The 12,804-nt window shown below is 38.4% G+C and overlaps 3 protein-coding genes across 8 annotated transcripts in view; 1 reads left to right on the forward strand and 2 right to left on the reverse strand.

The window, feature by feature from the left end:
• Nucleotides 1–2,648, reverse strand: part of LOC111870810 (probable RNA-binding protein CG14230) — an 11,443-nt gene extending 8,795 nt beyond the window's left edge. The window contains exon 1 of one of the 2 annotated variants that reach the window (XM_023863367.2): nucleotides 2,562–2,648. The gene's annotated coding sequence lies outside the window, so the exon portion shown is untranslated. The other variant, XM_023863368.2, reaches the window with a different exon arrangement.
• Nucleotides 2,649–2,697: 49 nt separating this feature from the next.
• The window catches only part of LOC111870784, an 11,091-nt gene continuing 984 nt past the window's right edge, over nucleotides 2,698–12,804 (forward strand). For 2 of the 4 annotated variants that reach the window (XR_002843916.2, XR_002843917.2), the window contains exons 1-5: nucleotides 2,698–2,833; nucleotides 2,986–3,145; nucleotides 4,901–5,099; nucleotides 5,404–5,755; nucleotides 9,610–9,846. Coding sequence is in view for 1 of the 4 variants with exons in the window: in XM_023863312.2 (XP_023719080.1) it covers nucleotides 2,818–2,833; nucleotides 2,986–3,145; nucleotides 4,901–5,099; nucleotides 5,404–5,755; nucleotides 9,610–9,764 (882 nt within the window). In the remaining 3 variants the exon portion in view is untranslated. Of the gene's footprint in view, nucleotides 2,834–2,985; nucleotides 3,146–4,900; nucleotides 5,100–5,403; nucleotides 5,756–9,609; nucleotides 10,298–10,561; nucleotides 11,776–12,804 lie in introns of those variants that run through there. The other 2 variants (XR_002843918.2, XM_023863312.2) reach the window with 2 other exon arrangements.
• Nucleotides 11,457–12,804, reverse strand: part of LOC111870786 (protein shisa-5) — a 4,858-nt gene continuing 3,510 nt past the window's right edge. Inside the window, exons 4-5 of one of the 2 annotated variants that reach the window (XM_023863314.1) lie at nucleotides 12,042–12,182; nucleotides 11,457–11,903 (exon numbers count right to left, since the gene is read on the reverse strand). In XM_023863314.1, coding sequence (XP_023719082.1) covers nucleotides 11,821–11,903; nucleotides 12,042–12,182 — 224 coding nt within the window. In that variant the 3' untranslated portion in view covers nucleotides 11,457–11,820. The remainder of the gene's footprint in view (nucleotides 11,904–12,041; nucleotides 12,183–12,804) is intronic. The other variant, XM_023863315.1, reaches the window with a different exon arrangement.

Below are 12,804 nucleotides of genomic sequence, written 5' to 3' on the forward strand. Positions count from 1 at the left end.
CTGATGCCAGGAACCTGCCCAAGCCTGTTAAAGTAGCTCTCCGGACTAGGGATAAAATTGCCCAAAACCAGGAAGAGCTACTGAAATGGACTGCAGATCTTAATCCAGGACTCCATACAGAGAACTGGAGGGTGTTAGACAAGCAATCTGAGTCGAAAGGCCAAAGGCTTATACTACTCATAGACCGGGACTCCTATACTATTATACAGAGGACTGGTTATAAAATATTTACAGGACTCTCACAGGGGACTGTTAAGGTGCTGGACGATCCTGAAGTTTGGCGCCAGGCAGAACCCGTGACAGACACTGTATCTTCTATCTCAGTCTCTGAGGAGGAAGGGGATGATGTACCCAGCCCCTCAGATGACCGAAGTAAAATGGATCAGGGGACCTCTTCACATCCAAACACCAGATCAATTCAAAATTGGTCTGGGATTGCCACCAAATCCTCATGGAACTGGCCAAACATAACAGGGTACAACTTATATGGGTGCCAGGGCACGAGTGTATTGCTGGAAATGAAGCAGCAGACCAATTAGCTAAAACTGGAGCTGAACATCCGTTCATAGGACCTGAACCAGCCTGTGGCATCTCTCTTGAAGTTGCCAAACAGGCAATCAGGGACTGGACTAACATAAAACATAAGAAATACTGGGAATCCTTAACTGGACTCAGGCAAGCTAAGGGACTCATACGATGACCTTCTGATAAAAGAGCGAAGGAACTGTTGAAGCTCAACAGGAACCAGCTACAATGGGTGGTAGGACTACTTACAGGACACTGTCACCTCAAAGGACACCTGTTCAAACTGGGACTAAGTGATAGTCCCACTTGTGAGAGGTGTCGGATAGAAAATGAAACAGCCACACACGTCCTGTGTGAATGTGAGGCTTTAACTTCTTTAAGACGTCACTTGGGTCAGTACTTTATGGAACCAGGTGACTATTTTGACGCCCCCATGTCCAAAATTCTGCGCTTCATCCGAAGTGTGGGGTTGCTGAGGGAATAATTAAAAAGGGGAAGCACAATGAACCACTGAGGTCTAAGTGCAAGGGCCGAGTAGGCCTACCCCTTCATACATACATACATACATACAACCATTGTGAGAACTGAAAATCTAGCAAATAATGAATGCATTAACAATTCAAGTTAGAAACTTGACCAATATTGTTATTGTTGTTTACAGCTACTTCAGCAGTGGATGGGGTTTACATAGTTAATATCCACTCCCAAGCTGAAAATCTGAATGATCTGCAGTTTGATGACAAGGTACGGGAATCAGAATAAAACATAATAACACTTATGTAAGTTTAGACTAAAAAAAAAACTCTCCAAAAAACATTTGTTTATATAATAAATACAACATTTACGAAGGTAGGATTTTCCAGACCTTGGCATAGGGGTCAGTGATTAGCATCATAAGATGGTTAAGTTTACCCCTACCCCACCAAGGGTAAGAACATTGGTACACCAAAGAGGTTCATCCAGAGATAACGCTCTAGACTTGTATTTGGAAGCCTCAACTGGGTCACCTCATATCCTGACGACTTCCTTCAAAATTCTTTCCACTTCATCGTCCATCAATCCACCATCTGATATGGTGAATAGTGAAAGCGTCATTAACAACCCCCAAAAAATGATGAGTATGAGTTAACTACAGTACCATTTTAGACATGGTAATGAAGAGAAAATTCCCAGTCTCTAATACAGCTGGACTAACAACTGAGCCCTTTTAACAAAAACTAAACTAAGCAACTTTAACCTGACACAGGCAAACCTAACTTCTATGCGATCAAACACCATCCTGAACTGTGGGGTGGTGGCAGAACCCATAACATTATGTACACGTTAGCCCTCATGTTTTGAGTCCCAATGACTTCTGTGTTATTAAAATTGGTTGAAAGTTTGACTTGTCCTATATCATGTATAGTGAAATGGATATGAAGTAAATAAATAATAAATTAGGTGTGGTAGAATGTTTCCATTAAATCTAGTAACTTTAAGTAAAATCTTAATTCAGCAGCAGGTAGAATTGATGGATTCCATGGATCTTAATGTTTAGGGTGTGGAACAAGTTAATGTATTCAAATTTTGGTCTGGTAGAAGGCCACCAACGTTTCGGAGGAAAACGTTGCCACCATCTACTGGCTAGACATGAGTGAAGTGAGGATGTGGCTAGTTTTAAAACGGTGAAATGGATGGCGGTCTCTCACTGGAGAAGAGACTGAGCCCCGTCAGGACTTTAAACCACGGTTCGGATAAGCATGCCATGAAATTTCAAATCTGATACCCCACAGTTTGATTATATACCGCTGTGACAACTTTAAACTGTATACAACTCAGTGTATAATACACCACCTCTAATTAGTAGTTGCCTACACATACGTCTAAAAGTAATTTGTAACATACACACCATAACCACACACCACACAAGAATTCTACATACAGCACGAAACGAGTGTCGAAATTTTATTTCCCGTTGGTGAACATAATTCTTAACACTACTACTCCTTTCAGAGTTTTAAAACATTAATATATAAAGTCGTATTCTTAGCACTTACAGCTACGTTCCTATCATTTTGAGGTTATACTTCATGTTACTTAAGTGATAAACTAAGGGAGCCACGGATCACTACATTGAAATACACAGTTGAATTGCATAGAGTATAATATTCTGTAACCCGTGGTCATGCATGACCACGACAAAATTTATGTTTGGATAGGTTGGATTAAGGACGTTTCCTTCACCTGCAAGATATTCTGAATTTTTGCTTTAAGGAAGTGGATCAATGTTGCGACTTATAGATGTAATCAACCATGTATCCTAAACCAGGTCTGTCTTTCGTTTTTGTTGTTCGAATTACGCATGTAAAACTTGTGTTTTGTTACATTGGTAATGAACGCTCTCAGGGTGGCTTTGATTCAAACCGAAAAGCGCAATATTGGTGAAGTTTTCTGTAGAAGTTTACTCGTCGTTGATTGCAGGAAGTCACGAAATGCAGCGAACTGATATACAAAAAAGGATTGCTGCCTTGGTAAGAGAGAGCAAAAACTTAAATACATCAATCAGACAACTCAAGGAGAAACTTTCAGTAAGGCATAATTTACCACTCCAGCAGGCGGGAAGCGACGATTTTGATTCAAGGTAATATTAGCATAACCTGGTACATACTTGAAGTTTTTGACTTCATATAATGATCTATAGCCCCCTTATTAGTTAAGTTGCAGACCTACATTCTGCTTCTGATTATGTATGTATGTATTTATTTCGTCTCTATAGATCATTGTTACATGATATAGGACAAGTCAGGGTTTAACTGAAAGGTGCAGACAAACTTTGTGCCTGAATTCCACACACCACAGCAAGAAAAAATGCTCATAATAACATGTGTCCGGGAACATTTACTTAGTGAATTATGGTGAGAAAAGTATATTTATAATAATAAGTGTCCCAAATGGCTTCTATGAGATTTAATGCATGCCTCGACATGTCATCATAGACTGCCACTTCTGTTCAAAGATGCCAGGGTAGTTGAAGATAGTCTGACAGGAAACCACAATATGATGGCGAAGTACCTATTCATTGTCAGCAGGAGCTGAATATATAAGGGTTTTTAGTTGTCTCCACAGGTAAAAATCAAGAGGATTCAAATCTAATGATCATGGAGGCCATGCAGTGGATCCTCAGTCATGATAGGCAATGTTTGGAAAGTAAGGTGGTGATACACCATGACTTGAGCCCTTTCAGAACACACTTTGTTCAAGATTCCAACTGAATGCTAAGCAGTATGCACAGTTGCAAGATTCTGTTGGAAGTGCCCTTAGAGTTCATTTCAACTGTCAGTAACCTAAACAATAGCTGCTGTTTCTGTTTAACATATCTGTTAGGATTAGTCACATTTGTGTAAAACATGGGGCCAGTTATCCCTCTTCCGCCTAGAGCATACCACACAACTTTTCCTCATGTATAAAATGTGGATTTTCTGCATTTTGTTGTTTGTTATTCTTTTGTGTTCACATGCCCATTCAGACAAACCCAGGCCCTGTCTGAAAAAAAATGTCAATATGGGATAAAGTTCACTTTCCTGCATTCACTGAACATCAGTTTCGGAAAGTAAGTCTGGCTATGGGATCATTTGGCTGCAGATAGGTCATCATTGTGGTTTAGCAAGGCAGTAGTTTCAATAACTATGTAGCATATCTCTTATTCTCTTCTGATACCCCAGTTTCTTATGAAAGACAGTTAGGAGACAAGGTAAATATTCCAGCTGAGCTTCAGTTTCACCCAACTTTTCTTTTGTGAACTTACCCAACATTTATGGTTTGGTTTTATGTCTATTAATATGCCAGTTCTAACATTATTTACAAGATTCTGAAGCTGTCTTCCAGTTAAAGTTACAGCTAAATTGTATTCTCAAGCATGTTAGTGCATCATTTTGTTTATTTGCAGACTGTGCTGTATGTATCCAATTAGCATGATAATATTAATACTGTATTATAATCTTATTAACTTCTCAAGCCAAACTATTATTGTACATATATTATGATATACAGATATATATTTGTACTTGACTTGTTCCATATCCTATAGTGTTAACCTGTACTTAGATTTATGGTACGTAAATAAATTCAAATTTCACACAATATTCATACAAAAACATCAAGTTCTCTAGTGTAAACCTACCAATGTCTTAGACAAAGGAAATCCAGTATATATTACACTTGAATACAGTAAGAGAGTGTCCACATCCTCATATCATCACTGTTGACTCAGCAATTGTACATAGCGGAATAGCCATGCTTCGGCTTAGCCTGCAAATAATCATACCATATTACTGAAATAACCTGGTGGCTTTAATATTTAGATCCTTTTTGCATGTGTCTTTGTCTGATCTTCTAGAGCCTCTCATAGTGTTTCAAAAAGGACTGAAAATCCAAAACTCCTCATGAAGAAGCTTAAAATTTCTGAATGGATTAACAAAGTAGTTTACACAAATGATGAAATAAAACTCTTGGATGATGGCTCAAGTCAGTACATTGCTGATGCTGTAACAGGACCAGTTACTTTCCAAGTTCAGTTTGTTGTAGAAGATATCAAGGTATGTTCACATGTTTTAAAGTTGGTAATTTCACAAAACTATTGATTTCTAAATTACAAACTTATTATAGAATATGTCACACACATAAAGAAAGTTATCTTTAAAATCTTCAATTGATAAAGTGTTTCAAAGTCCTTAAACATTAAAATATAGCTTTTATGAGGCTATATATGTCTATATATCTCTGCTCTGACATAATAACAGTTTGATCTGTTGACAGAAGCAATAGTCTTACATTCACATAATTGCAGTAGGTATTATCAGCGTTAATTCTTGCTATAATGTTATTCTTGCTATTTTTCAGAATAAAGAAATGATTCTTCATTCATTGAAAATTAGGTATATTGATCCTTTCCATGAAGCTGAACTCAAGACTTTCAGTAACAGGTGTATGAGGCAAAACAGTTTTCAGAAACTTATCAGAGGTGTAGTAAGCTATGGGGAATTGTTTGCAAATAGAGAAGAAACTACAGACTGGCTTACTGAAAAAAATGGACATTTTACTGTTAATAAACACCATGAAGATGGAGCATATAATATCACTGCTAAGGCCGAAGGAAGAACAGTTTCATATTTCACTTGTGAATGGAAAATAATTTGGAATGAAGGATCATTAGCTATGATTCCATCTTTTACTATCCGAGCAAATAATAAAAGTAAGTTGGATGATCATAATTCTGATTCTTCTTCCACGAATGAATGGTGGTGGTCGTGATGATGATGTGGTTATCAGCTTGAAAGGTTCTTTATTATTATTCAGATATAAGTACTGTATTCTGCATTCTCATATACAGCAATCCCTTTTCAACTTTTGGGGTTACATTCTGGGGGGGAAAAAAAAACTCACTATTGACAAGAGTGAAAATGGGGGAGTAGGAGAACTTTGCTGCTGTTAACACCCATCAAACCCCAAGTTACTTGTACCAACACTAAAAGTACACCAAGTTTAAAAGCAGTAATATAAAAAGTATCAAAAGATACACAAATGATAATCTGGATGTAGTTGAGGTTAAACAGGAACCAGCTATGATGGGTGGTGGGACTACTTACAGGACACTGTCACTTTAAAGGACACCTCTTCAAACTGGGACTGAGGAATAGTCCCACTTGTGAGAGGTATCAAGAAGAAAATGAAACAGCCACACATATCCTGTGTGAATGTGAGGTCTTAGCTTATTTAAGATTATGTCACTTGGGTCAATACTTTGTGGAACCAAGTGGCTATTTTGAGCCCCCACGTACAAAATCCTGCGCTTCATTCGAAGCGCAGGATTGCTGAGGTGATGATCAAAAGGGGAAGCACAATAGACCACTGTAGATCATGGTGCAAGGGCCAAGAAGGCCCACCCCTTATACATTCATTCATTCATCTGGATGTAGAAGACTGGTTTCTGATGGCATGTGGATCTCTTGGTGTGGATGCCACCAATTTTTCTTTGTATTGTAATCAAAAATATCAAGCTCGAGATTTTGACAGATGTATACGTTTTCAGCCTCCCTGAATACAGAAAATAGTTTTCATATGCTGTTTGTATGATGGATGAATGTATACCTTGCTAGTACCAGAATAGTTGGATGGATTTTATTCATATTTTGATTACATTTCATTAATTTTGGAAAAGAGACTATGAGAACAGTACATATACCAGTACAACACAACTGTTATTAAAGCAATGATTTATCAGTTTTGAAGTATATATTGCACTGTTAGAAGTATCTGATCTGATATACTGCATGAAATTGTACAGTATTTGATGTATTGGGTCTTACAGACTGCCAAACCCTCATAAAAATGAAAAATACAGGAATAACAGTAATGCACATGCTGCCATGCTCTTCACTAAGTCAAAATTGACTGAAAGCTACTGAAGTGTTCAAGGCCATACCTAATAAAATGTTATAGAAATATTATAGCAGTGCTGTAGGCTGATACAAGTACTCCAGTTTGAGGGTTAAATTCAATATTAGCAAAGCCACATCTGTTGAGAGATCACTGTACGTAATAGTCCAGGGTAAGGTGAGAGAATTCTGAAAAATTTCAAAATAATTAATTGCATTGTGAATTACCTATTGTAGTCATAGTGAAAAGGAAAGTTCTGTTCTTCTCTTCCAGCATCATTAGAAGTTAATGTAGGTAAGAATAAAAAATTGTCCATGTTTCTTGGTACTGTAGCTGTTTGTATAAGTAAATGGTGATAGGTGGATTGATGAGATTAAAAATGGACTGGTTTCAAAGTAATCTATTTTCTCTGCTAAGATAAAACCAAGGAATTAATTGGATGGATGAGTTGGGCACCAGCATTTATTCAGAGGGGAGTAGACTGCAGAATAGAAGGTTGTTCCTTCATTACAGTTTGATTTATTGTGGCCTAGTTCAGGAAGAGACATGACTCATCTCTGGCTGACTTGGGTGACAAGGAGGGTACTCGGATGCAGAACCATTCACACACAAACAGCAGTGATAGATATGAGTTTTTCACGGCGGTGACTATGAAGAAAGCATCTTCGGGGATGTGGTGCCGTGTAGAAATTGTGTTAACCGACGTTTCGGAGGAACGTATCGCCTCCATCTTCAGGGTAGAAGACAAGAAGAAATTCATGAGCGAACCAGCAGAGCAGGTGCAATAGACTGAATCCAGTCGAGTAAACACAGCTGTATAAGAGAAGGAGAGGAGGCGTGTGGATACATAGGGAAATAGTAGAGAGGGGGAGGGGAATGGTCTGGTGGAATAGCCAGCAGGTAGTGGGCCAGAGCTGGTATAGAGTATGTGTTAGGGGAAGAGAAGGGAAGGTTAAAAGGGGGGCATTAACCCTGTAGCTCAGGGGCTGCAATGGACCTGAGTGGCCTATAGGGTCTGCCATATTTTGGAGGTTACCTGAGGGATCAGATGAAGAGGCTTCCTGGTGTCCTGGGACTAAGGACACTGGGTGTATACAGTATCCCATGCGAGTACGGCAAGGTTTATGGACACCGGGTATATACAGTATCCCATGCGAGTGCGGCAAGGTCTATACTGAGCAGACAGGCCGTTCTGTGGACACGAGGTTGAAGGAGCATCAGCGGCACATCCGTCGAACATCCAGACAAGTCAGCTGTTGCTGAACATAGCATCGATTTGGGACACCGCATTCAGCTTCAGAATATCTCCAGCCTCGCTACCAAGACCCGTTATATGGATCGCATCATTAAGGAGGCCATTGAGATTGAACTCCATCCCGACAATATGAACAGAGAGGTGGGGCTCTGTCTCAGCAAGTCATGGAACCTTCTTCATCTGTTCCCTCAGGTAACCTCCGAAATATGGCAGACCCTATAGGCCACTCAGGTCCATTGCAGCCCCTGAGCTACAGGGTTAATGCCCCCCTTTTAACCTTCCCTTCTCTCCCCCTAACACATACTCTGTACCAGCTCTAGCCCACTACCTGCTGGCTATTCCAACAGACCCTTCCCCTCCCTCTCTCTACTATTTCCCTATGTAGCCACACTCCTTCTCTCCTTCTCTTATACAGCTGTGTTTACTCGACTGGATTCAGTCTATTGCACCTGCTCTGCTGCTTCGCTCATGGATTTCTTCTTGTCTTCTACCCTGAAGATGGAGGTGATACATTCCTCCGAAACAACAATTAACACAATTTCTACACGGTGCCACATCCCAGAAGATGGCTTTCTTCAACAGTGGTATATAGTTTGCTGGAATTTTATTAGTAACTTCACTGATAGATGTACAAATTCACTGTAGTAATCAGATTAAGAGTATCACTTAATTTCAGCAGTTTACAGAGGCCTAATGGTTACAAGTGTTTATAATTTGAAATGTGGTTGGAGATACACTGGGCATGTGTCACTGGTGAGTGAATTTTTCAATGTTCCAGTCAGCATTTCTGAAGGTAGACATCTGCCCTGGTTTTACAAATTTCTGGCAAAGAGACATCCCCCTTTAGATTTTGATTGGCTGGACTGGACGAGCTGGGAGGCTGATTAATCTGCATCGCCCAATTATAAAAGAATAAAGTGGCTTGGGTGTTTGGGGTGAATTCAGCCACTGCTATGTATCTGTCAGTTAAAATTTGGGGGTAGCGTGGGTCCAGAAAGACCCAGCTTAAAGTATGACTAATGCACCAGTCAGTCTAGTATTTTGAAACCAATTAACTTGGATGGATTTACGGTTGTGCAGCTTGCTTGAAGCTTGGACTAAACTGCTCTCCTTATACCAAGAATGGGACCCATTCTCCCACAAAAAAAAAAAAAGTGAGATGAAAGAAATTTCAAAGAACCTAATCATACTAAATTAAAGGTGCCCCTGATTTGGACTGCTATAGTACTAAGTGGATTTCAAAACCTAATCATACTAAATTAAAGGTGCCCCTGATTTGGACTGCTATAGTACTAAGTGGATTTCAAGTGAAGCCACCAAATTTCTTCACAGATATATATTACATGCAAAAAAGGTGATACTTATGTATGTAAGGTAATAATAATGACATACATTTTATTATATTTTTTTTGTAGGTAATTTCTACAAAGAGAACGAGTACCACTTCGACAAAATTGTCTCATCTGGTATTACACAAGATGAGATAATAGAGTTATGGAAGGAACTTGCAAAGGCTGTAATAATTGAAAATGAGTTGGCAAGTCATGTAATTCAGAAAAATGTGCCATGAATTATTGCAAGTTATTATGAAGATGTGTCAGTGCAAATACAAACACTTTAAAAGACCACACAGTTTCAGAATTGGATACATGGTACAGTATGATAATTTTGTTAATTACAGTGAGAAGATACTTATGTTCCTACAATATGAGATGTTAGCTGTCGCATATGAGACTCCCAGTGTATGATTTAGAAGTCAGCAAAATAACAAAAAAGATTTATGACAAAAGGAACTCAAAGTTACTTCTTACCTTCATTGTAAATAAACTTCTACTAGAGTAGATTCATTCTTTGCAGTATACATTGAACTAAACATCTTTATATATTTAAATTTTGTTTACATCTTGAGTTTCTCTTGCAAAAACTTCTTTACAGAATTTCAACACAGGTAACATTGACAAATTACTACCTCTTAATTAATGGGCTTTGTATTGTAAAAAGTTGTGGCATTGGGACTGCTGTTCTGGTAAAAGTACAGATATCCCTGTAACAGGCCGTGAAGGCCCATAGGGTTGTGAGATGTTGATGTTCCCACATTTTCTACACAATCAGCTCACAGATGGCGGTAAGGTTGTCAGCCCTGCGCACCGGCCGCCCTTTACCCCCAATAATATTTCTGGTACTCATTTCTGTTAGAGGCTGAGTCGACCCCAGGGCCATAGTGCAGCTGGAACGATTAGGTAAATTGGAAAAAATCCAATGACCTCATCGGGATTTGATCCCATGACCTTCCGGCTTGTAGCATAGTGCCCCCTTCTATACTGGGTAATAAGATAAATGCTTATGTTACCATGGCACATTCTTTAGTTTCAGGTGGAGGGTAACTCCAAATATATTGAATGACAAGTCATAAGACAGCCAAGAAAAGATGGTCCTACAGATTTAAGGTTGCATTTTATAAAGCATGGGAAAGATTACTAATGCATACAAAATTTTAGCAAGAAAGCTTGAAGGGAAGAGGCCACTAGGGTGATGTAGGTACTACTTCAATCAGAACATATACTTCACTTTACCTTTTAACAGAGTGCCTTTTAAAAACCATTTCATGTGAAAGTGCAATTTACTGTATATATCTAGCCAGCAGAGGATGATACATGCGCATCTTCTACAGCTCCCGCACTAAAGGAAGAAGTATACAGTATTCTGTTTTCACATTAACTTCTTTTCTTGTGTGATATGAGAGGAGAAAGGGAAGGAAATTTGGCCTGATACACACTCCAAACGTATGCCAGGTGTTTTGTGCAGATTATAATGCTCGTTTATTTCAAACAAGTAAAAAAAAAAGCACCTTTAAAACTCATCTTTATTACAAACTTATATAAAACTACTCTAACAGAACTTAGTACAATGCACTTAATTCAAGTAGATCTTAATCTGAGACTTCATAGAAAGTGTCATGTTTCTGTTCAAGAATGTAATACTAAGGCATTGAACACATTTTACACAATATGAAATACAATAATGTCACTGATCAGTTTATGGAATTTTGGCATACGATACTTATCACAGACATAAGAGTGTGCATATATATATATATATGACACACAAAAGAATTGCCTAGAAAAAAAATTCTCATGACCAGAGACAAAAGAATGCTTAATGCTTTAAATTTGTTTAATTGAAACTAAATTCAGTTTTGAATACACTTTACAAAAATTGTCAACTTCCTCAGAGTACTACTTTGGTGAACACTGTTTCTCTGTTTTTTCTTTTTAATGTAGCTTTATTCATGTTCCATTGAAATATAAATTTCTGCTTCTCACATATCAACACATTTTAGATGCATGTAATAGCCACCACATTCATATCTATACAATAAAGAGGTGGTAAGGCTGCAACTAATCACAGGAACTTGAGAGACATATATTTCCACTAAATGTAAAAAATGATGTAATGCAGATGAAAGGAAGATACTAAAAAATATGAAAAATCTCAACAGACAATGTTTTTGTATTTGTGAGCACTAAAACTAAAATAAGCAAGCATTACACAAAATAAATGCAACAGCAGCCATCTAAAAATAGGACATAGAAAATGGTGATACACTGAAGTTCTGAACACACAATTTACTGGAAGTGAGGATTATAAGGAGCCTGTTTAGAATACACTTCACCAGCTGTAGCTTCACTGTATGGTGGTGGCTGCTGACCTACAAAGTCATAAAAAGAAATGCTTGATGTAAATATTTGCCTTTACTCAATGGCCAATTTTCTGAATATAAGTAATATTAATCCTACCCTGTGAACTCCATTCATATTGAGACATATAACGTGAAACAGTATGTTACCTGTTTGTGCTGAGTACAATGGATAGGCTGCTGTTTGTGAGTAACCTGCCATTTGTGTGGGCTGGGGTGGATATACAGGTGCTTGCTGTTGAACTGTCTGTGGAGTAGCCACAACAGTCTGCACTCCTGGTTGAAGGACAGCTTCATAAAATAGGCATATTTGCAAAAATAATCAAAAAAAGCAAAACAAGGCTAAATTCTTAAAAATACCTGCTAACATAAACAAAACATAGGTCTGTTCTCTATTCAACTCACTTCAATACACACACCATTTTAAGTTGGTGGCACTCACTAGAAATACAGATATACACAGTAACTGATATCACTGTCCTAGGTCAGGCCACAAGTTGTGTGTTTACATTAAAAGAGACCCAATGTTAATACAGAGTGTAATTATTCTGTCAAAAATAGAATCAGGAGAAGAAAAGAAGTGATCGCATGTGGTAGCGTAGTGGGTTCATGTACTATGCTACAAGCTGGAAGGTTGCGGGTTTGATTCCCCATGAGGTCATTGGATTTTTCAATTGACCTAATCCATCCAGCTGCACTAACAGAAATGATTACCAGGGATCTTCCTAAGGGTAAAGGGTGGCTGGCGCATAAGGCTGACAACTTTACTGCCATCTGTCTAGAAAATGTGGCAGCCTTGACGTCACACAACTCTATGGGTCTCCAGGGCCTGTTAGAGGAGGGATAGCTTTACCCCCCCCCTTTTTTTTTTACAAATAACAATACTAGCAATGAAGCTGACAATGGTTGTACT

Source organism: Cryptotermes secundus, unplaced genomic scaffold (assembly GCF_002891405.2).
Source record: "Cryptotermes secundus unplaced genomic scaffold, Csec_1.0 scaffold499, whole genome shotgun sequence".
NCBI classification, from domain to species: domain Eukaryota; kingdom Metazoa; phylum Arthropoda; class Insecta; order Blattodea; family Kalotermitidae; genus Cryptotermes; species Cryptotermes secundus.